Source organism: Neopsephotus bourkii, unplaced genomic scaffold (genome assembly GCF_033783945.1).
Source record: "Neopsephotus bourkii isolate Nb327-2 ecotype Australia unplaced genomic scaffold, CSIRO-AGI_Nbou_v1 NB_1542, whole genome shotgun sequence".
Taxonomy (NCBI): domain Eukaryota; kingdom Metazoa; phylum Chordata; class Aves; order Psittaciformes; family Psittacidae; genus Neopsephotus; species Neopsephotus bourkii.
In genome coordinates this window covers 1,172,141-1,199,755 of record NW_026902018.1, presented here as the reverse complement: position 1 = coordinate 1,199,755, position 27,615 = coordinate 1,172,141, and the positions used below count along the sequence as shown (strand labels likewise).

Here is a 27,615-nt window from a genome sequence, read left to right as displayed (position 1 = left end):
GGGAGAGCATCGCTGAAAGCCAGGTTGTGCCCCTCAACACCCTCAATGCCTCACAGGTCATTGTACTGCTTCTGCTGGTGTAAACCATGGAGGGAGGTCACACTCTGCTCTGAGACAGCCCCTGAGATGAGCTGCCTCCTCCCAGGGGTTCCTGGAGGCCTGGAGCCCATGGGGCACAGACCCACAGCTCAGGGTCTCACCCACCTCTCCCCACCCCTGCAGTAAGTACAGAGCCTTCTCTGAAGGAAAATCAGCCCTGAAAAGCCAACGACCTGTGCTGAGGACAAGCAAACCCCAACGGCCCCTGCAGCCTCTTGAACACGCAGCTGAGAAGAGCCCTGTTCCTTTGGGAAGAAACGTCCTTAAAAGCCCCTGTTCCCTGCGGGAGAGGAGAGGAAGGGCACAGCAGTGTGGGAGCAGGGCAGCCTTCTCCTTTGCTCTGAAATGTCTTTCTCTGGACCATCAGGCAACAAATGATGCTCCCAAAGCAACACTCGTATTGCAAGAGCCAGGACCCCCTCAGCCCGTTCTGTTCATGCCCTGGCAGCATTCTTCACCCCTTTACTGAGTCACAGAGAACACGTTTTAGAGGGGGCTGATGAACTCCCCCCAGCTCCATGCTGGAAGGCACAACAGGGCCAAGAGATGCATTCAGCTGTACCCAGGCAGACCCCACCGGTGCACTGCAGACCTTGGCAGGGGGGTAGCTCCCCAGCAAAGCATCTTCCACAAACCGGTTCCCAGTCTGGGCTGCTCACGGAACAGGGCCTCCATTCCTCTCCTTGCAAGGGGCACATCCAGGTCTCCTGGCCCGCGTTCCTCCTGCACGCCAATGTGCTGCTGCTGACTGCTCCATCACTGGGTGCTGGGCACCTCTCGCAGGATGTGACCCGGTGGCCATGGAGCACCGGGGGCAGGCGGGAGGGGAACATGACCCTGCAAAGCCCCCTGTGTGCCCTGGCCATAGCCTCCAGCCCCTTCCTTAAGGGGCAGCAGCACCACTGCGGCTTTGCTCCAGTGTCCACAGGTTCCTGAGCAGCAACGGTGGCTTCTCCCCTCCCTCGGGGAGGAGCTTCCCTGCAGCTGTTCCCAATGGAACTAGGGAAAAGGGCCTTGGGAAGACAGCAGAAACGCCGTGTCCTCCCCTGCCAGCTGGGTGACCCATCACCGGCATTCCAGGGGGGTATTGGGGAGGGGGTGCTCCGCCAGCATCGCCCCGCATTGCTTGGGATGGTAGCGGGGTAGAGATGAGAACAAGCCCCATTGCCTCATGCAGACGTTAACAAAGTACCTGGAAATGGGGCAGAACAAGTGAGCCGGGTTATTGTGCACACAGGGCACTGGTGAGAACGCAGCAGTCCAGCACCTGCTGAGTGGGTCCACAGCAAACCTGGAGAGGGGCTTGGGACAAGGGCCTGTAGGGACAGGCCAAGGGGAATGGCTTGAACCTGCCCGAGGGGAGACTGAGCTGAGCTCTTAGGCAGAAGCCCTTGGTTATGACAACGGAACTGAGCGGTGGTTAAAAGGCTCGGGGCCAGCCAAAGCAGCTCCTGATGAAGTCCTTGATGCCGTTACTTCGGCTTGGGATGACATGAGCGGCCTCTCTTGCCCTGCGGCAGTACCAGAACCTTCCAAGAAGGTGACTTCTGCCTTTGAATGCTTTAAAATCTGCTCCTAACAGGGGGACGCCGAACCCCAGCCTGGGCTGGGCTGGGCTGAAGGGGCCTTAAAGCTCCTGCAGCCCCAACCCCTGCCCGCGCAGGGCCCCTTCCCCTGCAGCGCCCTGCTCCGAGCCCCGAGCCCCTGCACTCGCAGCCCCGCACCCCCCTCAGCACAGGCAGGGCCGGGCCAGGCCTCGCTTCCCGCCCCCCCCCACCGCCGGCCGGGGCCGGTTCCGCCCTCAGCGCCGCGCGGGTCCGAGGCGAGGGCACGGGGACAGGGACGGGGAGGGGGGGCCGCGGGGCCGGGCTCAGGGGCTCGGGACCGCCCGGGCTGGGCGGGGGGAGTCGGGACAGCCCCGCGGGAGGGCCTGAGCTGGGGGGGGGCCGGCGGGCGAGGAGCGGGACCCGGCTCCGGCTTGGGCCTGGTCCCGGTGCAGGCCTCGGGTGGGGCCTCGCGGGGCCTGGGCCTGCACTCAACAAAGAGAGCAGAGGGGTTTTTAACGGGAGCTTTGGGGCCCAGAGAAGCTGTGGCTGCCCCATCCCTGGCAGTGCTCAAGGCCAGGTTGGACACAGGGGCTTGGAGCAAGCTGCTCCAGTGGAAGGGGTCCCTGCCTGTGGCAGGGGTTGGGGCTGGAGGAGCTTTAAAGGGAGTTAAAGCCAAATCACCCCATGGTTGATGGTGATGAGGAGCAGCCCCTGTGCGGGTGCAGGGCTGAGGGGGTCCCCAGGGAATGGGGGTTTTGGGGTGCAGGGAAGAGGTTCAGTTTCTCCCCCTTCACTCTGGTTTCCTGACCCTCATCGATGAGCGCTGGCTGTGGGGAACCAGGGCTCCTCTTTCCTCCCACAGCCCGGGAGCAAGCAAGGTTTGGTCAAGGTGAGACGGTGCCGCTGGAGCCTCGGAGGATTCCCTGTGCTGAGAGAGCCCGGCCGGAGCAGATAAGCTCAGTGCAGGTGATGTTCCCTGGGCACAATAAATCAATCCTGAGCGGGGTATCTCGTTGGGAACACATTTTCTTATCTGCCTCACTTAAATAACCTTTATTTAGGGAATAACCTCCCCTTGGAATAGTGCCTTTGTCTGCTGTTGATGTATTCCAGTCCCGTTCACAGTGCTCAGGCAATCACGAGTAGAAAACAAAGACTCCTTCCCTCCAACATTTAACATAGGCAGCGCTTTGCAGGTGTGTGTTTGTTGGGATGTACTTCTCTCTCCTCCTCACTAAATGAAGGGCTAAATTTAGCCTGAAAGCCGTCAACATGTTCCAATCAACATGTCTTAATGACTGCCAACAAATGGAAATGAGCCTGGCATGGAAAAAAGCTGAGGAGGTACAAATGCAGAACAAGATGAGCTCAGCTGTGTTAAGGCAAGGCTGCCCTGGGTCAGGGTTTCGATCAACCCGCCCTGTTTGTGCTGTTCTTATCATTGTTAGGAGAAATGTGGACCAGGCAACACTTGCTTGTGGCATCCATCCTCTTTCACTACACGTCCCCATTAGCAGCTGTGTGTTGGGATCTCCCCACAGGCCGTTTCTCCCCCTGGTTAGCACAGGTTTAACAATGTCCATGGAAGTTTTTAATCAATCTGTCAGCTGGTGCAAAGTCAAGCCCCTCACCGGGGTGCTCAGCGTGTAATGGCCATGTTACTGCCTTAGTCGATCTGCTTTCCATCCTTGTGAAAAGAGCATTTTCCTCTTTAATCCAGGCTTGTCTTACCAGGGCCCACTCTCATTGGAACAATGTGGGATGTCTTCTCTTTGTGTTTCTCTTTTCCCCTTCAAGGTGTCCCAAAGCATCCTTCCTTTATTCCAGCCAGGATCGTTGTTTGTGTGTTTCTTGCTTACCCTTGCTAAAATGTTGGCTTCTCTTGGCAGGCTTCCAGTTCTTTCACGTTCACCCTTCACACTACTTAATGGTTGTAGGAATTAACATCTGTGGTTTGGAATACGAGGAACGCGTTTTGAAGTGCACCAGCTGACAGTCGTGGGCCTGAATTTCAACTACTATTGATCCTTTAGGTGTAAATAGGGAGTTTTCTTGCTCTGCAGCCTCTCAGGCAGTGCTTGCTGTATCCTTGGTTGGTTTTGCTTTACCTGTCCTGGCTGACAATCAGCTTTGAGATCTGAATAAGCTGAAGAATCTCATTTTTAGTTTAAAGAAGATGCAAAATAGCAATGACTGTATTTTCCAGGTATCTCCTATCTTCTCTTCCTTTCAGGTTTTAAGTACAAGAGGAAGACAGGTCTTTGAAATATCGAATGGCTACTCAGCTGTTACAGACTAGGCAAAAGAAGAAGTCCTCTAAGGTAAAAAGCTTGAAATGTGATGGTCCTGGCAGCCTCAGCTGTTTTGGACCTGGCATGTCTGTGCCTGGTGAGGTGGTGAACACTTCCTATTGCCTGCCCTGTTCTTGGTTGGATTATTTGCAGTTTAGTGAGTCCAGAAAGATCCAGCGTGAGGCTTTGACATGTATTTGCCTAAAGAAATGTAGGCTCATGAGGTGTGCACGGAGCTTTATCAGCAGGAAGAACAGTAACAAACTCACAGAGGAACTAAATGGAGTATACTTTCCACTGAGATTGTTCATGCTGGAGTCACACAGTGTTTGGTATTTACACCAGCTCCAGTCCCAGACATGTTCTGTTTATAGCTCTGAGCTAAAATCGCTCTGAAAACTGGGTCTGCCTCCAGTGCTGACAGGCTCTGCTTGCTGCCAGGTCTCAGGAGGAGCTGTGGCAGGCAGCGAACTTGGGCACAGCAGTGCGTGCCACACCATCACGAGCACTTGTTTGGCTCCAGGATGAACTCGGGGGGAGCTGGCTGCCAGAAAACTACACACTGGTGTTTCTAGGGGCGGTTGTCTCTCCAGTGCCAGGATTGGTGCAGTGAGGGGGTGGGAAGGGTCAGCTCTGATAAAAGGGAAGGGAATGACCCACCAGTGCAGTCTGCACCTGAATAAATCATGTCAGATCTGTAGATAATTATCTTTCAAACTCCTGATCCCACCCATGTAAGACAGGAGCCTTCCCTGTGTAGTTTGAAGACCAGAGAAATGTGAACGTTGCATTTTCAAGTCACCCTCTTTTTCCTCCTGCCAAAAGTTTGTTTCTAAAGATAATCCCTGTGTTACACTAAAATGGTGCTGGTTTGGGCATTGCCCTTCTCCTTTTCAGGAATCAGTATTGTTCCCCAACAAGATTGCTACTGAGCAGCAGTCGGTGGTGCTGGTGAAGAGGCTCCTGGCCATCTCTGTGTCCTGTATAACCTACATGAGAGGGCTCTTCCCGGAGAGCTCGTACGGAACTCGATACTTGGATGGTAACACATTCATTCACTTGGTGCTGAATTCTTGCTTCTGCTTGCTGTGTTTTAGCTATAATCTGCTCTACATGTAAGCTTCCAGCTGCTCAGAGGTGTAGGAGTTCAGTTTATTAGGAAGTCAACAACCAGGCCTCCTCAGGTCTGGGTGCAGACAGTGCTTCTGTATCAGATAGGCAGTGCAGAAGACAACCAAGAGCTGTTGGCAGGTGCTGGTTCTTCTGTTAGTGTTTTACTTGGTTTGTAATAGCCCCTCAGCATTGCCAGCCCCATGAATCACATCTCAGAGTCAGGAGTCACTTTAAAAGCAGTCAGTTTTTTAAAATTAACTCTGATTGGTGTGATTTATTTCCCTTTGGATTTTTGAGCCTTCCAGGTTCCTATTTGCAGCTTTCCTTGCGAGACTGGAAGTACATTTGTTTTATTGTGATGGGGTTTATTCTCCTGCTAGAACTGTCTCACATTATCACACGTGCTTAGGGAATCAGAGCTTTAAGCAAACAAAAAGGACCTTAAGAACCAAAGTCTTGTCATAGGATCACAGGAATTAGTGATGCTTTGATTCATCAACATCCTCATGCTCATTCGAGATGTGGTAGTAGGGTGTGAAATCTCTCACTGCATTCCAGTCAATTCCCTTATGGAGTTAGGTGGCCTGAACCATGGTCACGTGGAATTGGTGGACTTGGTTGAGGGCACAGGAAATCCCAGATTGGCTCTTGATCACCTAACCCTGGAAAGCTACTAGTCTTTGTGACTGGATGTCAGGTCTTTCAAGTGCCTTTTTGATCAAGGTCATGAACACTTGGCCTGCTCCTGCATCTGTGGGCTCCTTGGCTGAACCCAAAGATGTTAATTCACCTTTTCAGTGGGAGGATGGCTTTCTTCTGGCCATTCAAAATGCTTGAAAACAGGTGGAAGAAGCTGTGTGGGAAAAGCTTAACAAGAAGCAGTTTATTCTGAGCACCGTCCTTCACCTCATACGGATGTTGGCGAAGGCCAAATGCAGACGTGAAGGTGTTGGTAGGGAATGGCAGAATAGGTGGGAGTGGAGAAGAGGAGGGAGAAGATTTGGACGCTGCTGGGGTTCTGAAATGAAGCTGTAGCTGTGGGAGAGCCCAGAGCATGTGAGGAAAGTTTTCACATTTGAAAATGCAGCAATAAGCATGTGTCTGCCCACCTGGGACTTAGTGGCAAACCAACGTTTGTGCTCCGGAAGGACCTGTAGATAAAGCGTTTTACCCAAAAAAGGGAGGATGAGTGCCTTTGGTTCAGTGTTGTTTGCCCCAGAGCTGTGATAAGGACTGTAACTATGTGCTAAATCTGGTTTTGCAGACCTCTGTCTAAAAATTCTGCGAGAAGATAAAAGCTGTCTGGGATCACTGCAGATAGTCAAGTGGTGAGTGAGTAACAGCGAAACCAAGACAAGGTTGTGCTGAATAGCAAGACCTCAAGCCCTCGTGGTCTTCTTCTTCCTGAATCTGAAAGCCCTGAGCCCAGCAGCAGTATTGACTCTGCCAGTGCTGCAGCTCCCAGTGTGCAGCCTGTGTGCTTAAGCCAGAATTAGCTGCCCAAGACCATGTGAGTTCAAGGTCTGTTGAGGTATTGGCTGTAGTGAGGTCATGGTCAGGCCCCAGAGCACACGTGGGCAGTGTAAGCACTGAGAAAGGGTGACAAAAATCATGAGGTTGAGTCTGTTTGGTTTAATCTTTTCTAGCTTCACTTATACAAGGATTCTTGTAGCTTGTGTTTTAGTATGTACAGTATTATATCTCCCTGGATATCGTGTGTCTAAGTGGCCTGCAGCTCGTGTCCCTGACTGTGGCAGGGGGTTGGAACTGGATGAGCTTTAATGTCCCTTCCAACCCAAAGCAGTCTGTGATTCTATTTCGAAGTTGGCATGTTCCCAACAAGCAGAGTCTGACTTTGACATGCTAAGGAGACACCTAGCTGCACATCCTTTGACTCAGAGAGTAAATATCTCACCGTTGCCAGCTCAAATGATATTTACTACTTTGAGAGAATCCATAGCTGTAAGCTGTGCATCAGATAGCAGGACTTTGCAAGAACAGACGTGTCAGGCTGCGTTCAAATGGGAGTACCAGCCAAGCTCTGTACAAGGCTGATGGGAAAAGAGCCATCAGAGGTCAGGCTGGGAGCTGAACTAGAGCACTGAGCATAGGGCCACCAGCACCAGCCTTACCCTTCCAACTCCTGTCTTTGCTGGGATGTAAGTGGCCTCCAAGCTGGCAGGATACTGTCCTGAAGTATGACAATGCACAGATGCAGGAGGGAGGACAGTGCCTTTAGCATGATTGACCTGAAAAGGTTTTACAGGCCCAAAATGTTACTCTCTTGTCCTAATTCCAGAAAAGAAAAAGCACTTTAAACTGTGTTTAATGAGTGTGTGTTTACAGATCAGAAGCTATCTATTTTGCTGGTTAGTGTTAATGTGTTTCTTCCCTGGCAGGATCCAAGGCTGTTTTGATGCTTTGGAGAGGCAATATGTAAGTTTTCCTCCCATTTTTAAATGGGATTTTCCTATTTCTTAATGAAGTCTGGTCAAAGCTTTCTTTCCATTCATGCTTTATAGTTTTGCAGTGATCTTGCATGGACACAACACTCCTTTACAGCTGTGGGATGGGGGGGAGGCCCTGCCCTTAGTGTATGCATGTGAGGTTTGGGATTTTATTCCTTGAGTCCAAGTACTGAGGCTGCTGCTCCCTAGGCTTGTCTGTGGTGTGTGAACTCATTTGTAGCCTGAAATGGATTTCCCTTGGTTCTACATTTGCATTCTGTAATGCATGGGTAGAGACACTGCCTGTCAGAACTGAGATCTCCATGCCTGTTTTCTTGAGAGAGGTCATTGTGTGCTTCTGCCTTCCTTCATTTCCTTTCCCCAAGTCTTTCCCCTTCTTCTCATCTTCTCTAACCCTCCTGGCTTTTCTCTTGGGTTCAGATTCCATTACTGTTTTTGGAAAGTAATTCATCAAGTCAAGTACGTAACTGGTTCCAGGGCAAAACCAGCCAGTAAATCATCATATTCCTTGCTGATTCTCACATAAAAAATGCTCTGCACAGGAAAAAGCACCAACTGTTGTCATCTCTGTCAGCACTGCTCATCAAACCACCTCTCATCTCGATGAGATGAAGTGGTGTTGGTTTTGGCACTGATGATCAGATGGGCTCTTGCACATCAGTACAAGTGTCAACATGCATAAGATAATTCAACATGTTGTGAGCTCAGTTTATTACTTCCTGACAGCTCCTGGGGATATTTAGTCCTCTGCTATTTCTGAGACACAAATTAATTGTTATTTGACAAGGATTAAGGAGAAAAATGGAGCTGTGTAATGCATGTTGTAAGATTGTTTTCAAGAGTACTACATTGCCTTGCTGTAGGATTCACCCAACACCTTTGGGAAGTTTCATAGCAGAGAGCAAATATTAGTCTTCAGTAGGATAGACGCTCTTGTAAGAGAGTTTCAAATCGGTGTGGCCTTTGGAGACATGTTTCAAAGGAGTCCCAAGGGGGAAGTCTGGAGCCTGCAGTTGTTTCCTCGGGAAATGGCAAGTAAAACCAAAGCAAACTGGCCACTAGGTGTTGCTGATGCTGTGCTGTGGAGAATCTGTCTTTTAACTCCCACTTTGTTGAATATATCTCTTCCCTCTCTTGTCTGCAGACACTTACATTTTGCCTTTCTTTATCTAGCCCACTAAGGTTAGGTTTTGATTCTTTGTTCTGTTTTTCCCTCCCTAGTTGCACATTGCTGTCCTCGCAGTAAGTAAACTGGTCTTCTTCTCCCCTCTGCTTGTAAGAGATACGGACTCAAGGTTGTGTCAACCCACTCGTGCCTTTTTTAAGGGGCAGTCAGCATGTATGTGGTTTGTAACAGAGCGTTGACCTGTCTGGAATATGGTAAATATGAATTCCCAGGCTGCATGGGAATATCTTTCTCAGTATGTCATACTCCTGACTGAGGCCTTACATGCATCCTTAAACTCCTAAAAGCAATTCCATGTGCTTCGTATCACTGCTTCCTTTAAACTCCTGCCTCCAGCCTTGGGAGATGCTGTGTCTTCTCCATTCCCCCCTGCAGAAGAGTCCTCCTTATTAATCTGATCCCCAAGAAACCACACACACACTGTTGGTGGTTTTGTAGTGAGTCTTTTGCCCTTGGTAAAGCCCCAAGAGCTGTGCTACGCACCTTTTCCGTGCATAATCTGAGTAGTTCCATCTCAGGCATCAAGAGTTGCCTGTGAGGGTTGGAATGGGAATTCACCTCATTCCTCCACAATTACACAGATGAGTGTCTTCTACCTGTCTTTGAAGTGGTAAGTGTTGGCTGCTGATAGAGGGAGGCTGTTGCTCAGCCATTCCTTTCCCTGATCCCACGCTGAAGATAGGGCAATCTCTGCTGTAAAATGAAAAATACCATTGTTTAGGCACTTTGCACTGGGTCAAGTTATCCGAGGGGAGAATGGCCTCACTGTGCTTTCTTCCACAGATTTACACCAATCCCAAGGAACCGGAGGTAAGAAAGAGTCTTAATTAATCTTTGAGGCAGCTGAAGGCATGGGTGAGTAGATTTGTATGCAGAGTGGCCTTGTAGGCCTCAGTTCTACCCTGACATAGCTGCTTGGTGACCCCATTTCTCTTCTTCTGCCTTCACTGCAGAGCAACAGCTCAGTGAGCTGGACCGTGATCAAACACTCCTACTGGGCACGAGGCTGTGGGCCTATCTGGGCCTCAGGCAGGGATGTTAACAGGCAGCTAATGGGCATGTTCCCAGGTTTGGTTTTCTTTCCCAAAGAAGAGAAGAAATGGGAAGTTCCAAATAGTTCTTTTCTGAACCATCCTTTTAAGAGCAGTGCTGAAAAGACAGCTGGTTTTCATGGAGAGGGGTTTGGGACAGAAGTTCTGCATCACTTCAGACCTGGGCTGCATATGTTGGTGGTGCCTGTCCATGTCCTTTCACTGTTCCCTGTACTGGTTCCATTTTATCCACATCTGGCTGGTGCAGGAACTGGGCAGTGTGATCTAGAAGTGATCTCCACAGCACTGCAGAGAGGAGCAGCAGAATCTTTGCTTCCCTGAGGACAGTTCTGCTGTATCCCACCTCAGCATGCGGGGAGGGAGCAAGAGTTTAGTCTGTCCCAAGGCTGGATTTGCAAGGAAGACTCAGAGTTAAGGGCTCAGCTGAGCTCCTACCAATCGACCTCACTGCCTGTGGAAAAAGTGGATTATAGGCATGGAATTGGACTACAATAGACCATTTCTCTTGTGGTGAAGTTGTCTGTTCTTCCTCATTATTCTCTAAAATCAGAGCAAACCATTTCCTTTTAACTGGAAAATCATCAAGGGTTTTTTTTTTATCTCCCTCAGAAAGACCAGGGAAATTCAGCAACTTTTGCCCATTCAATATTGTTTGTATTTCCCAGTAGGAAGAATCCTTCAGGCCCTTGTCTCCCTGGGCCAGGCTTCCTGGTGACGCTGCATCAGCCACGGAGCTCACAGTCCTCCTTTAGTAAGGGAGGATGGAGGGATGTGTTGATGGTTGGCTGCCCCGGGGGCTGGTTAGAGATTTCAGCTGGGGAGTCAGGCCACAGAGGAAGTGGAAGGAGGAGGCAGGAAGTTTGTCAGTTTGGGGTGACTTTTTCAGTGCTAGGTAAGAAGTGGCTGCTAAGAAAATCTGCCAAAGCCTCTGCAGGGAATAACAGAGTTAATGCTGTCATCACATCACTTAGTTAATGGTGTGCTCTGGCCTGAAGCCCTCAAAGTTCACTGCTAAGGTTAGGCCACATCTTTATGCTTTCTACAGTAACAGATGACCTATATTTTCTTTTCCCCTCTTTTGCTGTATCTGTAGACAGTGACTGAACTGTACCAGTTCAAATTCAAGTACAAAAAGGAAGTGCCCCAGATGGACATCATCAGGTAATGCTTTGGGTTTATTTCTCAGAAATAAAGCTGTGCTCTTGAAGCACAAGGAAGAAACTGCACTTGATGATGAGAGCATGTCTGAGCGGCTGAGCAGCTGTAAATACCATCAGAGGGGGTTCACCCTACAGGGTATGAGCTGCTGAGCTGATGGGCAGAAACACTGCAACATAGTGCCTCAGAACTGAATTAAGGACAAGTGATAGAACTGGTGCCTCATCAGGGAAGTGATGCAGAAACCAGCTCAGTTGTTGAGCTTGCTGCTGCCTCCACAAGTGTTCTGCCACTTCCACCAGGCAGCCTGGTGGGTTCAAATGAAGCTCTTCCAGGTTTGCTCCCTTTCCCTATGACCCTGCACCTAGGACTGGTTTTCCTTGGGCATTTGCCTATGTCTCCTGCTTGAGCAGTCTTGTGTGGGTGACCTGAGAGAACTTTCACTTGATGCTGCAAACTGTGCGGCAGGAAGCAGCAGGGTTTTGCATCTTTTGGGCTCTCTCTGTCTGTTAGATATTTTAAAGCTGTGCTTAGTAGGCCGTAATCTGTGTAGCTGCAAATAAATACTGTCAGAGGCTATTGGCTGTAACCAAAGCAAAGAGAAAGAATTAACCCTTTCTGAGTTTGCTGCTGCAATTGCTATTGAAAGATGGAGCTTTGGGGCTTGGAGGCTGCCTGTGCAGCAAGAGAGCTCTGCTGCCTTGTGTGCTCCTCAGGAAGCTCCTCCACAATGCTCCAGCTGTGTGCCATTTGCTGTTTTTCCTCTAAACACATCCAAATAATCCATAGTATGTGGCACAATGATTTTCTGTTGGGAAAATCTGATCTGTGTCTGAGTCTGGAGTGTCCTGTGGACTGTACCCTCTGCTTCTGCTTTGAAGCTGCTGTCAGTTGGCCTCCCTACACTGAGGGAATGAGGAGACCTTTGGGATTTGAAAGATAATCATAGAATCCCAGCCTGGTTTGGGTTGAAGGGACCTTAAAGCATCCCCTGTTGTGGCCAATGAGAGGCTGAGTAATCCTGCTGTTGTGTTCCTGTCTGCTCTGTTGACATCTCATTACTGCTCTGAGGCTTCAGAGCCTGTGGCATGGGATTCCTGGGCTCTGTTGTTTCCTCAGTGACTGACACTGCTGTCACAGGGTCACACGTGTACCTCCAGTCATTAATAAAGTGACCTTCTGGCATTGATCAGGACTGTGTCATCTTTGCTATCAGCTCCCTTGGCTGATAACAGTGCTTTGGCACACCTGGAGTGTTTACTGGCACTCCAGGTTAATCATTCCTTGAGAGATGTTTTGTGGATCTGCATTGGATCTGAGGGGTAATGGGAAACTTTCTCCTGAATAGTCTCTGCCTGTGGATTTTGGAGGAATTCTTTGCCACGGATCCCAGTCCTTCAGAGCAGTTCCTCAGCTTGTACCTTTCAACACATTCCTGCATCAAATTCACAGTAGTATTCCCATATTGAACCAGTACTTGACCTGTTAATTCCTATGGAAGTTTCATCTCTTTTTGCTTATACTTCTTCCACTTCCCATTTCCTTCCCCTTCCCCTTCCTGCTAATCCCAAGACTTGTAAGGTGAGGTGGGAGGGAAGGCCCTGCTTTCTCTTTACTCCACCTTGGGCATCGGCAGCGTTGGTCCTCTCAGTTGATGTACCTTTCTGATCATGCAGGATTAATCTAATGGCACTACGTGCTCAGCACAGGGTTGTGCCACCAGCAGTCTGAAGCCTACCAAACCGTACCCTGGTAGTCAAGCAACAGCCTCTGTTTTCACAGCAAGCCAAGAAACTTCAACTGGAAGGAAAAATGAGTCTTAAAGAAGCTGTTGTTCCAATGTTTAATCAGTCAAATTCAGCCCTGGGGTCCTCTTTGGTCTCTTAGGTTACTTACTGCTATTAAAAGCACTTTGGGATGATTGTGTTAAGGACCATCCAGCCTCTATATAGTGTCATCCACCTGCCGGTGGGCTTCCAGTGATGCAATGAAGGAGCTATGGGGTTTTTATGGCCCCTTTTCATTGAAAGTCAAGGAAGTTCAGGTTTCTTAGTCACGTAGTGATTCATCCAGTCCATCTTCAACTGTGTGAAGTCAGCTGCTGATCTAAGTTGCTCATCTCCTCTACCTCTGTAGTCAGGAGAAACAAACTCCTCCAGAGGCCTATTCATCCCACTCCTGTGAGGCGTTATCTCAGTCTAGACTGCCTGCTTAGGCTGCCCAGCTGACATTTGGGTGGGTGAAGGAGGTGAGAGGAATGCCCCTTAGTCACTTTGGAAGAATGTGCTTCTGAGCTAGTTTTTCTTCCATGGAATTGAAGTGAGAACATGCAATTCACTTCTCTTCAAGCTGCAAAATAGCCTCTGTGATGAATCGGCTTTATATGGGATTCTCACCTCATTCCTCTCATTCCTGAAATTGCTGAGGTGAAAGGCACTTGTTTCATGGTCCTTTGATCCAATTTAATCATGTTCAAACAAGTGAGTCATGACACTTTTATAATGGGGTCCATTGCCCCAGCTACAAAGTCTGTTCAAATGTAAATGCCATGCCTCCTAGTTGAGAGAGCTGCCACCCCATCCCTGGCGTGTTTCACTTCCCTGTTGATCTGGCATTGTAGCTTTGGGCTGGTGGTTTCAGACAAGTCAGTGGGTGCTCTGTATTTGTAAGTAGGTCGTGAATATGCATGGCTGAGGAAAATAAATCTGTTATTCTTCTTCTCATCGTAGCAACCAAGTGAACTGTGTGGATGGGGCGAGCAGTGAGGATGTTAAACAGGCCAGCAGGCTCCTGATCCGGAAACTCTACCTGCTAATGCAGAACCTTGGCCCACTTCCCAGTGATGTTACCCTCACCATGAAACTCCTCTACTACAATGATGGTAGGGGGAGAACAGTGTGTGCTGGGGGGGGAGATTCACTGTCCAGCAGTTCCTATCATAATCATGAGCCCATGTAATGTAAATAAAGCATAGAAAGGTGAAATGGTCAAAGGTATTGGCTGAAAGCAGCGAGAAATGGAGTAAAACACAGTAAAACCTTCTGATACGTGGGGATGGCAGATGCCTTTTAAGACAGGGTTGAGCATCCATGTAAGAAGTACAGCCATGTAGTGCCAAAAGGAGACACTTGGCTCCTTCACTGGTGGGTTTTGGTGCTTCAAGGCCATGTCAGATTCTGCTCCCGAAAGCTGAGCATGTGAATGGTATCTCAGCATCCAAAAGTCAGTCTTTGAGCTCCCTGGTCACATTTGCTGAGCTCATTTTGTCCTTTGCATTCTCTCCCTTCTTCCTGACGAAAGAACCCCAGAATATTTTCAGTGGCTGATGTAGTTATTGAGGCTGGTATAGACTTGTTCTGTATAAACCAGGTTAAGGAGAGACAGAACTTGGTTTCTCTGACATCAGTGGGTTCTTTCTCCCTGTGTAGTAACTCCTGATGATTACCAGCCCCCTGGCTTTAAGGCAGAGGGCAGCCGTGGTGACCTGTTGTTCGATGGTGATCCTGTCACCCTGAGAGTAGGGTCAGTCTCCACTGGCTTCCACCTCATCAAAGTGAGAGTGACAACTGAAAAGAAGAGAATGAGGAAGGTTGAGAGCAGCCAGATCGAGAGGAATGGCCCTACTGAGATCTCCCATCAAGGGTTAGACTGTGATGAAGAGGAAGAAGAGGGGGCCACAAAGGTATGGAAATAGCTCTATTCAGTTCTGGCAGGAGGACCAGTTTATCTCACAAAACTCTCCTTAAAATACACATTTTCTCAGAATCTGAGTTTCAGGAGGGTTTCTGCTTGTCTTGGGCAGCAGCACTGCAGTGAATTGAATGCTGGGGCTTAGAGTCTGCAGACATCAAGTGGATTTTGTGGGTCCAAAGAAGGGCACTGGAGCTGGTGCAGGGCCTGGAGCCCAAGTGTGATGGGGAAGGGCTGAGGGACCTGGGGGGTTCAGTCTGGAGAAGAGAAGGCTCAGGGGGACCTGATGGCTGCCTCCAACTGCCTGACAGGAGGATGGAGCCAGGAGGGGCTGGGCTCTGCTCCCAAGGAACAAGGGATGGGACAAGAGGAACCGGCCTCCAGCTGCACCAGGGCAGGTTTAGATGGAGCTGAGGAACAATTCCTGCCCCAGAGGGTGCTCAGGCATTGGAACAGGCTGCCCAGGGCAGGGCTGCAGGCACCGTCCCTGCAAGTGTTCACACCCCGTGGAGACGAGGCCTCAGTGCCATGGGGCAGTGGTGGCCTTGGCAGGGCTGGGAAGGGTTGGACTGGGTGAGCTTAAAGGGCTTTTCCAACCTGGTTGATTCCATGAGTCTGTGATTCTCATTTTGTTCCACTGACTCCCAGAGGCTGGTACATCCCCCGGGGAGAACACTGGGACACAGACATGGCCAAAATGGAAAACGTTGCAAACAGTTGTGCACTTCCACTTGGTGTTTCTCAGGGTGAAGCAGTGTTGCACTGTGTAGTTAGGTGGGATTCCTCCAGCCATCTGAAAGTTGTGTGCTGTGTCTGGTTTCTCTAGGCCCCCCTCTGCACTTAGTGGAGGAGGAAGCATCTTTAGCAGGTGATGCTCTTAAGACAGTAAGGTTGGCTGGAAGGAATGGTGCTACTGTCCAGAATGATGGAAGAGGGAACCTTGACTTGACATTAGGTTGTGAGTATCAGGGAATAAAGCTCAACATAAAACTCCTGAAGCTAGGAAGCCATTTAGGTAGGAATTCTGTCTTACCTAAGGAAATTTCTCTCTTGAAAGACTTGTAGGCTTGGGAAGAGGAAGGGCATGGAGGAGCTGTGAAAATCTCATCCCCATTAGTGCTGGGCTTATGGATTTAACCACCTGGGTGGATTTTGTAGATTATGCTATTAAGACAAGCCATCATTTGCTTTACAGAGTCACCCTCTCCCTGTCAGAGCAGATTTGAGTGAGCATGAAGAGGACAAAAACATCAGACAGAAAATGGAAGCGTCTTCTTGCCTTCAAGATACAGGTAAACACCAGTTCCAAAACTGAAGAGCCTGCGCTTGTGACTGTGTCCTAGCATAACATTGAGGCTTTCTCACTGACTCTGGAATGGATGAACTGAGTTTGTCAGGCTGTTTGAACGTGTGTCGGGTCATATTGAACTACAAATGTTGTATATGCTTGGTTTGTTAACAGAAACAGTCAATTTTTTACCCATCTCTTTATCTCAGCAGGGTTTTTTCAGCTGTGGAGGAGATGCACAGCTCATCAATGCTGAGTTACATTATCTACACTTTCCCCAAAGCTCTTGTCCTTTAGCTCTTACAGTTGGATTTTGCAGATGGCTTCCATATGTGAAAACATGTATGGAAATACATGACAAAAAAAGCCTTTTCTCTCACTCCAACGAACCCAGCTCCTGATATACCATGCTGAATCTGACCTTTGAGGCTCTCAGATATAGCCTGTGGAACAATACCATCTAGTGACAAAATGGTAAATAGCATTCCTGAGATCCCCAAGCAGTGGAATAAAGCAGCTTGTCTGCTATGAAGTCACCTTTTCAGGTCTTTCTCCTGCAGATTCTCTGATGACTAATAAGGGCTAAACTCATACTGTCAGCTTTTCCACTCTGGGGATATTTACAGGATCTTTCTCCTCTAACAGTTGTCTGCTTTCACAAAACTGAGGTGCTCTGCTACTCCCATCAAATTCTATTCAAACAGTGTAATAAGGTCAATAGTTATCACTCAGGGGACATCTCCCTTCCTTCCCCATACACACACATGGCTAAAGCACATGCAGACATAAGCTTTGTTATCTTAGCAACCAGGTTAAAATGGAGCTAAAGTATTGGTAGGAGCTGCTGCAGGTTGATGTGTTGCACATTCAGGTGACACAGTTCTGAAATCCCTGTTTTCAGGAATAAACTGCCAGTGTTGGCAGTGCCTGATGGCAAAGGTTACACAATTTCACCATGGGATTTTGCTGCTGTGGGTTACTCAGGCTTCTGTGCTTTCCTTTTCTCAGTTGAATGTAAGGTTTTAGCTTTGGAGCTAATTTTGGTGTGATGCTTGGATTGTAGGTGGGAAGAAGAAGACTGGAGTCAAGGAGACAGGCAGGATGTCTTGCTCAAGGCCATCTCAGCAGGTGAGGAGGTATTAGTGGTTCTGAGATATGCCAGGCAGGGTAGAGTCCATTGCCATGAGCATTCTGTCATCGAGGATGGCACAACCTTCAACTGACATTAGTGGCTTTATTGTACAGTATCAAAATACATAGGGGTGACAAAGTATGAGGGCACAGGGACAGAAGCATGAACTGGAAGCATTTAGGATGAAACTCTCTGTGGTCAGCTTATTTCTTGCATCCAGTGCAAGGATTTTGTCCTGGTCTCTGGAGCTGGCACCTGGGAATTACACACACAGAGTGATGGTATCAGTGTGTCCCCCCCCTCCTCACCTGTGTGTGTGTTTGAATTAAGCTCTGAAATCACCACCCCAGTTTAGGTTTGAAAGGTGTGTTTGTCTGCTGGCTAACATGATCTTCACCTCTCCTTCTGTGTCTCCAGACTGTCTTTCCATGTGAGTCACAGGTACTTACTGGATCCTCTCCCTTTTTGGCTACCTCTCTAGGGTTGGAAGAATTATCCCCTCGCGGTGCTGATCTCTTTCTCAGCAGTTGTTGGGGCAACCCAAAGAAGAGGGGCAGGCCAGACATGTAATCCTAGATAAGTCCAGTGGTGTGAAACCAATCCCATCCTGAAGGCTGCCCTGGCCAAAGCCTGAGTCAGAATCAGAGCTCCAGTCCCTGGGCTTGCGCAGAGGTTTTTCAGTGACGGGGCAAATATGTGAACAGCACCACACTTGCCACTTGATCCTCCTCCCATTCAAATGAGTTGAGCATCATGTGAGCTTGAATGTGCAGAGGCTGAATCTTTACAGGGTAAGTTAATGAGAGTAGGAAATCGCTACTAAGTTTTTCCCCGCCTCTGTTGAAAAGAATCCCGGGGTGTCTAACCCAGACAGAGCTGGAGACTGCAACCTCCCGTGTCATTCAAAAGGCATCTGTGAAGTATTTGCCTTGACTCTACATCTTAGAAATGAACTTCTGTGCCTAGGCTGGTATTTTTCAAGCTCTGACCACATTTTTGTTTGGTGTCACATCCTGCAGTTCCCTTCTGATCGTTGTTTATTCTGTCGGCTGGGTGAAAACAGGAGCCTTTTTTGTTTAGAGCTCATGATTGTCCCCCTGATTCATGCTCTGACATTCTTCTGGGTCTGTCACGATTGGAAGCAGAGCACCAGACACCTCTGTGCTTGCAGCATGTGAATTTCATTAGGCTACAGTAGCAATAGTGAGAGTTTGTGGAGGTGGTGGAAACAGCGTTAGTTGCTGAAAACTGGAAGAGTCACTTTATCCATTGTATGCTTCCAAAAGACTTCTAGAAAAAATAAATCCAGGCCCTCTGCCTGGTACATTCTGCATGGCAAAGGGCTTTTAATGTATTCCTTAATACTATTTTTTAGAGGTTGGCTAATATTTCAGCCCATCTAAGGAAAAACCAAGTCAAGTCACTGGTTAAAATCATCAGTGTAAAGCCAGTGCGAAGAAAAATTTGACACTATTTTCCACATGAGAGGGACTTTCCCTTCTTTTCTGAGGGAAGTGGTTAAAACAAATGACCATTGTGTATTCCACTTGAATCAGGAAGCCAAACTGGTGAGTGAAGTTTGTCTTTAAAAACGAGGACAAGCTTGAGTGGATGGGAAGCCTGACTTAGGTATTATCTAACAGGGTCAAGTGTAGGTAAGATGGGTAGAAGCAGGGTATGAATGTAAACACCTTGGTGCTCTCCAGACTGCAGTGCAGTCATGCAGTAGTGTTCTCCAGCTGTCACAGTGTTCAGAGCAACTCTGCTTTAAAGAGCTTTAAGGTCTCCAGAGCGACTTGTTTTCCCCTGGATTTCAGAGTTTAATTAGCTTGGTGGGTTAGGAGTATTGGGGAACAAGGTAGCCCAGGCCATGGAGAGCTCCCTTTGGTGGGACAGACATGAGCCCTTAGACTTGTGGTGCTAGTGTGTGACTTTGAGTGTTAGGTTTCCAGCATAAGATCCCTTTGGACTAGCTTACCAAATGGTTGCTCTTGTACCAGCACTACTGTGGGGCAGAGAGGAAGGCTGGATGGAGAGGAACAGGCAACAAGGGCCTGGGAAGGAGTCCTGCCCTTCTGGTGGCAATGTAGCTGTCCATGGAGCAGCTCCTCAGGGACATGGGTTTAGAGGTTCTGTCTGTACCATTAACTGTTCAGCCCATCATCTTCAGAGCTAACTAAACCAATGTGGAGTGTCCCAGAATGTGATGTCTGTACAGGGATTTGGTATTCTGAGCATGCTGAGTTCAGAAATGGTGCCCACAGTAAGGAGCTACTTTTGGAAATCAGAAACTCAGCTGGGTTGAAAAAGACCTTTAAGATCACCAAGTCCAGCCTTTACCCCAGGGCTGCCAAGTCAATGTGAGTGAGCCCATTACTGCTCTTCCTCCACAGTGAACTGCTTTTTCCTTCTGATTCCTTGGTTATTCAAACTAAAACCAGTGCTGTTGGAACTGAGTTTGGTCATTATCTTCCTGACCTATAGCTCTTCAGGAAAACCAGGAATGGAAGTATTAAAGGCTTATTTTTATCTAATCAACATGGGAGAGGCAAAGGATGCGGATCTGCTGAAGGAGAAGCGGCAATTCCTGCCCCGTCTGGGCTTTAGCAGTGGCCATGGAGAGTCTCCACAGAGGGCTTTCCAGCTTGGAGACAAATTTACATGCACTCAACTGGCTTGTTATCTGCAGTCTCATGATTGATGGTGCTTAGGATCAAATGAGAGATTGCCCTTTCCCAGCACAGCAGCTCTGTGATTAATCATCCAGAGTTAGACACCAGCATGTAAATAAGCCCACCTCTGCTGGCTTCAGGAGAGTTCGGATTGCATCAGCCAAGGATTGGGCCCGTGCATTACCCTTGTGCATCTCACTACTACCCACTGGCACCCAGGAGCTGCGAGAAGATGGGGAAAATAGGGGATTGCTGTCCATTGTTTCAGCTTGTAGAAATCTGCTGATGTGATTGGGGTTCTGCACTGAACTTGGCATAACTTTGTGAGTTGTTCAGAGGGCTGGAGCAGCTCTGCTCTGGAGACAGGCTGAGAGAGCTGGGCATGGAGGGATGGGGCTTGGAGCAAGCTGCTCTAGTGGAAGGTGTCCCTGCCCATGAGAGGAGGTTGGAACTGAATGAGCTGTAAGGTCCCTTCCAATACAAACCAGGCTGGGATTGTGTGATTCTATGATCCCGTTATGTTCTTGTGTTAAAGGATGTGTCTAAACATCCTTTAACATTCTTGTCCTCCAAATAGATTTTGGTCAGCTTTGTCTTCATGTCGCAAACATGTTGCGGTGGAATGAATTTGGAATGAAACAGAACCAGAAGATGAGTAAAATCTGACCATGTGGACGCCTCTGCAGACGTTATCTCCCATCAGGAAGCTGTGGGCTGAAGTTCTGGGGTGGTCCTTAGAGCACAGTCTCACTGCAGGGAGCCCTGAATCGCCCCTGACTGAGCCTGTACCAGAGCTGGAAACGGTGTGGCCATATCAGCACAGTACAGATCAGCCTCCCAAGTTCCTGGCTTCATTAGCTAGCACCAGACACTGCCTGTGCTGCTGGACTGGCTGTGCTTATGCTACTAAACTGCTGTGGGACATGAGGAAGTGTGTTGACACTTGGCATTGTGTGTGGACATACCACTTTGGAGCAGTGATAGCTCAGGGATCTCTCCAGTGCAAGTCACTGCGTGCTGTAGGCCTGTTCCTGCCATGAGGATTAGCTCTTAACTGGAGCTGTCTGGAAGTCGGATGTCTAGGGAGACATTCAGACCTAACTGCTGTAAGTCAGCGTTGGTTTAGATCTCAGAGGAGGGCCTGTCTGGCCTCCAGCTGCTGCTCCTCATGCAGAAGACTTGGCTACCTGGCCATGTCCTTTCTCCCAGGGCCTGTGGCAGCAAGGGAAGCCAGTGTGACCAGAGTCCTTCGCAGATGACACTCTGCAAGTAATATCTGTTGTGTTTGCCAGTGATCAGTGTCCCTGATGGAGATTCTTGTGCCTTTGGTGAGCTTCTGTGTTGTGCACATCATCTGTTTGAAGGTGAAGGTCAGCACAAGGGGCTCAGTTGCAGAATAACAGCTTGGAGATCAAGACCTTTGTTGTCTGATCTTTCCCAGGCACACCGCTGTTAAACTTGCCATGACAGCAAGCAGTTGAGGGTGAAGCCTGCCATGTGCAGAGCAGTAGGAAAGCATTTTTCTGTGGCAATGTCATTATCTTGAACTTTTGCAGAAAAGAAAAAAACATAGCAGCAAGGTTTATCTGTAACTGCCTATCAAGAGAGCTCTATCTGATGAGAAGTTCCCAGAACATTTTCTCCTCCAACCCAGCTGAGGCTACACAGACCCAAAACAATGAAGAGAGCAAGATTCAGAGATGAGCTTCCCTCTCTCCTTCCTGTGAGCTCAGGCCATTCTGGGAGGAGTGAGACAGGGAGGTCAGGAAATTCCTGGCTTCTCTCAATTCACGTCAGATCCTTAGCTGTATCTTGGGGCCATTCATCCCTTGCATGAGTTATCCCTGTCTAGCGTGCAGGAAACACTTTCCTGGTGATCTCCTCCCGCAGAGGTGATGCCCGTCACCCCGTGCATCCGGGGAGAGGTAACCCCTGTGCCTCACATTCCCACCAGCGGCCCCAGGGACACCCGTGGGAAGCTGTGGCTGCCTTCACATGCGTTCCTAAGGCCATGCAAGCAACCAGAGCCTCGGGAGGGATCTGCACTGATGAATGCTGGACACAAGCAACATCCCAGGAGGGACTAAGCTGGGTCGCAGCCTAGGAAGCAGGAGGAGTGTCTGTTGCTTTTCGCCTCCTCGGTTACGATGCTGTAACCTTACTGGGGAATGCTTCTGTTTTGGGAGGCGTGCTGGATTGGGATCTGGCAATTGGCATGTGCAGTTTGCAGTGGGATTGAGGGCCCTGGAAGAGATTGTGAGGAGAGAGATTGAGAAACGTTGGTTTTCAACAGTTAGTTGTGATGAATTTCTCTTTTACACTCTGGGAAAATCTGTTCATTGGTCCTTTAAATGCTACGAGATCCGTGAGGAGCAGAGCAGGGTTGTGAGGCTTCCCTTGACTGTCAAAGATTGTAACAGTGAGCTATGGAAAAGGAAGAGGACCAGTGGTAAGCAGTGATGTGTTGGCACAGCTTCCTGGGGACAAAAATGTGGCAGGTTGCCAAAGAAGCACCACAGTGAGTGTCTTTCATTCTTCCACCTGCGTAAGTTGGCTTTCATGCGAAGCAGCATGATTCTCCTCCACACGTACAGATGAAGATCAGGATTAATTCCACTGATGTCAGTGCAAATGCTGTAGTGGAAACTGATACAAGCCCTGTGCTGGGTGTTTAACCACTGTGCTGCCTTGGGGTGAGATGGGATGATTGGGGATCATCACATCCAACCTACTTGCTGGAGCAGGGGCACCTGGAGCAGGTTTCTCAGGAGCTTGTCCAGTCAGGTGTTGAGTATTGCCAAGGATGGAGACTCCACAACCTCCCTGGACAGCTCCTCTCAGTGTGCTATTGGCCTCATTGTAAAAAACAACATGTCCTTACGTTTAAATGGGATTTCATAGAAGCACAGAATGGGTCAGGTTGGAAGGGACCTTAAAGCTCCTCCAGCTCCAACCCCTGCCACGGGCAGGGACCCCTTCCACTGGAGCAGCTTGCTCCAAGCCCCTGTGTCCAACCTGGCCTTGAGCACTGCCAGGGATGGAACAGCCACAGCTTGCAGCATCTGTGTGGCCTCCTTTAGCTCACTGTATTTCAGTCTGTGTCCGTTTCCTCTCATCCTTTCACTGGACACCATGATGTACCTGGTGAACCTTGAGTTTTGCAGTGCTTGGACAGCATGGAGCAGCCAGCAGTGGGTGGGTAGGCAGGAGCTACTGCTTTAGCCAGAGAGAAATGGCACCAGGAATGTCTCAGGTCTTGGGGGTCAATCTAAAGTGACTGGCTTTGCTTATTGAAAGAGGCAAGGAAATCACAGCGTGCATCAGGCTTTCTCCTGTTCAAGTTCCTTGATGATGATGGACATCCCTGCAGACACTGTTTATCACCCTGACACCTGGGGATCATTTAGCCTTACTTCAGCAGTTAATCCATGTCTTTCAGTCCTTATTCTTCAAGCTTGCTTGATGGAACTGGTCTTCTTGTGACATTAATGTGCTTCTGGAAGCATCAGGATAGTTACAAGGTACAAACCAAACACTCCCTGTCCCTGACAAAGGGAACTCTTCTGAGGGCATAAAAATTGCCAAGTGCCAAAGCTCAGCATGGGGCAGGCCAGGGACAAAGAGGGACACAGGCAAATGCTCTTGTGCAATTTTAGCTTTTCTACATAGGATGCCTTGGGAAGCAAAACACATGTCAGAAAAGCTGTAAATTTGCTTGGATTTATGCTGGGAATTTTTGGCCGGAATACGTGGGGACACTGGGGATTGAAAACTCCAGCAAGCAAAAGGAGGGCCTGGTTTTGTCTATCTAAGAATAGCAGTGGAGCTGTGGTCTGCTCATTCTGTTTCGTCCACCAGTCTGCCTTGGGAAGGCTTTAATCTAAGTCTAATCTATTTTTAGCCTGATATCTTCTCCAGACGATGTGCAGCTGTCCTGTGAGTCTGATGCCAGAAATCAGCAGCACTGCTATGATTCACAAGTTAGCTGGGTTGCACAGCAGAGCTCTGCGCCTAAATGCTACTTTTTTACACGTAGTGCGGTGTGGTAAACCAGGAGAGTCCAACTCAGTGTGTGTTCATGCTCTGACCTGGGGACAGAGCCATAGAATGGTTTCATGGGAAGGGACCTTAAAGCTCCTCCAGCTCCAACCCCTGCCACGGGCAGGGACCCCTTCCACTGGAGCAGCTTGCTCCAAGCCCCTGTGTCCAACCTGGCCTTGAGCACTGCCAGGGATGGGGCAGCCACAGCTTCTCTGGGCACCCTGTGCCAGCGCCTCAGCACCCTCACAGGGAAGAGCTTCTGCCTAAGAGCTCAGCTCAGTCTCCCCTCGGGCAGGTTCAAGCCATTCCCCTTGGCCTGTCCCTACAGGCCCTTGTCCCAAGCCCCTCTCCAGGTTTCCTGCAGCCCCTTTAGGCACTGGAGCTGCTCTAAGGTCTCCCCTTCAGGAGCCTTCTCTTCTCCAGGCTGCCCCAGCCCAGCTCTCTCAGCCTGGCTCCAGAGCAGAGCTGCTCCAGCCCTCGCAGCATCCCCATGGCCTCCTCTGCACTCGCTCCAACAGCTCCAGGTCCCTCTTGTGCTGCTGCCCCAGAGCTGGATCAGGGCTGCAGGGGGGGTCTCCCCAGAGCACAGCAGAGGGGCAGGATCCCCTCCCTGAGCTGCTGCTCACACTCTGGGGATCAGCCCAGCACACGGGGGAGTCTGGTTTTGCTGCTTGACCTGGGCTTGTCCCCCCTGTCCTGTTGTCAGCATGGTCCCTTTTCAGGGCAAGTGTTTGAGAGCCTGGACCCCCTCCTGTGTGCTTTTACAGCACCTGGCCCATCAGCAGAGCCGAGGACCTGCAGTGGTTGTGTAAGACAGCACAGGTACAGCACAAGCTCCAAGTCAAGCATCCCAGTACATGGGAAAAATTAGAATCAATCAACTTGTGGAGGCTTTGATTGTATGTTTAGTCAGTGGGAGGGATTTCCTGCTTTTGTCCACACCGTTTAAGAGGTTTACTTTCTGGTTTAAGTCAAATAAACACACGTAGGATCTTACTTAATCCCATTTAGAGCAACATCTCTGGGGGAGAATCTTGAGTGTTTGGTTAAGGATGGGACCTGGATGCTGGAATTGGGGTCTGTTCCTTGCTTCAAGTTCCTACATGAACTTGTGGCTGGGCAGGGGCAGGACAGGACATGTTGGCTTCGGTGAAATACCTCACACGGTTGACATCTGATTCATCCAACAGACGAATAGTGCTTGTCTAGAGCACTTGATGGCTTGCATAGATGTTTGTACCCTTCTCCTCTCAGGTTCCTGTGAGGTGGTCACGCTGCCTGTGGCAATGGGGAGGAAGATGGTTGGAGAGTTGCAGTGGCTCTGCATGAGCAGCTGCTCCTTCTGGATCTTTCTCCCACCTCAGAAGTATCCCATCCATGCAGAAAACTCAGGAAGAATAGCAAAGGGGTAAAAGCTTTACTGAGTCTCTGCTGCAGAAGAGGAAATAAAAGCACCAAGTCTAGCTCATGGGTTTTATACAGTTTAGGGTGAAATAGGAGAGCTGCTGCCTGATTGAGGTGACTGGGGCTCATTGCTTTGCTTCAGTGTGCATCCAGCAGGGCAGGGAACAAACCCTGCAGCTGTGTGAGCACTGGAGAGCTCTTGGATGAGGTGTTTCTGCCCCCGGGCTGCTTACTTCAGAAAGGAAGCAGACAGGTTAGCATGATGCCAGGGAAAGGAAAGTAAATAACTGCCTAACATGCCAGTTTGAGCAGCTGGGTGGCAGGTCAGGAGCTCGAACCCACATCCACTCATCACTCTGCCCTCAAGCAAATATACCCCAGGCAGCGCTGGCCCTTGTGTCAGCCTGAGCGTGCAGGGTGAAGAGAACCTGCCCGTCCCACTTTGGCAGATTCTTGTTTTCTCTGTTTTTATGGAAAGGAAATGGTACTTTTCTGCATTAAGCAATGTTGTGTTGCTCATAATGAAGAGGAGGAAAGAGGGAAGGAAAAACAATTTGCAACATGATCGAGAGGCGAAGTGAGTTTGATTCAAACTGGTTTGCTCTTAATCCCTAATCAGAGTTATTTCACACGTTAGAAAGACCATTGCTATGTGGCGATTACCAGAGCCTCATACCAAGGTCAGATAGAAAGAAAGCCTTGGTGACGTGGGTGGGGAATTCTGTAATGACCACAATCTGGAGACCTTGTGCTTGTCTCCAGGATGTGTTTTGGAATAGCTTTTTATTAACTCCTTCTGTTTATCCTGCTTCATTTACGTGATTCCTCATGTTTTAGGGTGAAGCTGGAGTGAAGTGCTCCTGTTCTGGAGCAGGAGCTCGGTTAGCCTCTTTTCCCTTTCCATTCACCTTGCTTTCCCCCAGATGAACTTACTTTCAGAGGCTGAGCTGACGTGTGTGTGTCCCTCCAGCTCAGTTCCAGTGAGAGCAGGAGAGGTTCCACTGTGAGACTGTGTGCTTTGTCCCTTCTGGGTGGGCAACAACACACGTTTCTCTCTGCAGCTCCAGATTGTTACTGCAAAAATGCAGATATGTGATGTGATGTTGAGAATAAGTGAGTTTGTCACTTGGCAGAGCCAACACTTCAGCTGTTGTTCTGGCTGTCCATCTCTCTGTGGTCTGTCTGGGTTGCCTGTACCGCTGACCTGTTTATATTCTAACATCTACTTAATCCGTGGGTTTTAACCCTCTGGTTTGTAGTCCCCTGAATATTCTTGAGGGAGGTTTGTGTCTTTCTAGAGGGAAGTTAAGCCTCTTGGAAAACAGTTTGCTTCATTGAGTTATGTTCTTGCAGGCTCACAGGTAGTCTTTGAGGTCTGAGATCGACCAACTCACGTTGAAGTTCCCTGGTGTACAAATGGCGGTGCTGTGTGTCTCCTCCTGAAAGGCTGTTTCCAGTGACCACCAGTTTGACTTAAGTGTCCCCCTTTCTCTTGCATACTTCTCTGATGATCTGAGGTTGGTGAACAGGCTGTGCCCTGTGAGCTATTCTATTTCTCAAAGGTGGCCATGCTCCTGGTACCTTCTCTCAGTGCTGGGGAGATGGGAACTGTTCCTTGTGCCACCAAACCCGTCCTCTTTCCCTGAAGCTGAACCTGTTGCTTTCACATATCTTACAGTTCCAATTGCATCCGTTATCCCAGTTTTGATTCCTTGCCTAATTGCTTTTCAGGAGAACAGGATCATACTGAGCCCATCTGAGAGGATCCAGGGAAACACACTGTAGTTTTGGAAGTTGTGTTTCTTGACTCGTCTAGCAGGAGCCTGTACCGTGAGAATGATCACTGTTTCTGATAGTTCTTACAGATAAACTGCCTGAACCTTGCCTTTAGCCAGGAAGAGGTAACAGGACCCAAGAAGAAAAGGAAGGTCAGTGAACCAGAGAAGCTGCTTCTGGAAGGCAGGAAATCATGTTCGTTCTGACACACAATACGTTTTGAAAGGTGTGAGTTTGCGTTGTCGTCTGACTCGTAAAGACACTTTCTTCCAATGTTTAACTCTTCCCCATACCCCTGTATTTCTGCATGTTTATTTGTCTAGTGACAGCTTGGATTGCAAAGAGCAATCCAACAAGCACTGTAATTGTCATGGCAGTGTCAACCAACAGCACTTGTTTGATGTTGTAAAGTTGAGGATTTATGATTCCATGCAAACGGTGTCTGTGTGCTTCTTTCTGTCTCCCCCACTGCCCCCTCACTGGCTAAAATTCCTTCTCTGTGGTTGCACTGTCCTTTGCCAGTATGGCACCAATAGCTAATGGCTCTGTTTCAAGCTGAACTCTGAGGTATCAATGTCAGCAAGCAGCAGGTCTCATGGTTCACTAGATTGTGCTTAACTTCATCCTACCTACTGTTTCTGGGGCATAGATTTTGTTCTCAAAGAGAGATTTTTATCTCTATTGAATACAGAGATAAA

The 27,615-nt window shown here is 49.0% G+C and overlaps 1 protein-coding gene across 2 annotated transcripts; it reads left to right on the top strand.

Annotated features, from left to right (window-relative positions):
* Positions 1-2,525: 2,525 nt before the first annotated feature.
* HORMAD2 (HORMA domain containing 2) lies at positions 2,526-27,347 on the top strand. Of its 2 annotated transcripts, XM_061370482.1 has the most exons (13): positions 2,526-2,612; positions 3,880-3,967; positions 4,835-4,979; positions 6,315-6,378; positions 7,450-7,486; positions 8,740-8,760; positions 9,488-9,514; positions 10,850-10,917; positions 13,644-13,795; positions 14,343-14,596; positions 15,800-15,896; positions 16,956-17,020; positions 27,007-27,347. In XM_061370482.1, exons 2-13 carry the CDS (start codon positions 3,920-3,922, stop codon positions 27,121-27,123), a joined length of 1,095 nt encoding a protein of 364 aa, XP_061226466.1. In that variant the 5' UTR covers positions 2,526-2,612; positions 3,880-3,919; the 3' UTR covers positions 27,124-27,347. The 2 variants fall into 2 exon arrangements, with proteins under 2 accessions (XP_061226466.1, XP_061226467.1); XM_061370483.1 differs by lacking the exon at positions 16,956-17,020.
* The last annotated feature ends 268 nt before the right edge of the window (positions 27,348-27,615 follow it).

Excerpts from the sequence above, each read along its gene's own strand:
- HORMAD2 (XM_061370482.1), top strand. The coding sequence starts at position 3,920 with ATGGCTACTCAGCTGTTACAGACTAGGCAAAAGAAGAAGTCCTCTAAG. Across the intron at positions 6,379-7,449 it reads TCACTGCAGATAGTCAAGTG|GATCCAAGGCTGTTTTGATG; the intron begins GTGAGTGAGTAA and ends CTTCCCTGGCAG. Across the intron at positions 13,796-14,342 it reads ACTCCTCTACTACAATGATG|TAACTCCTGATGATTACCAG; the intron begins GTAGGGGGAGAA and ends CTCCCTGTGTAG.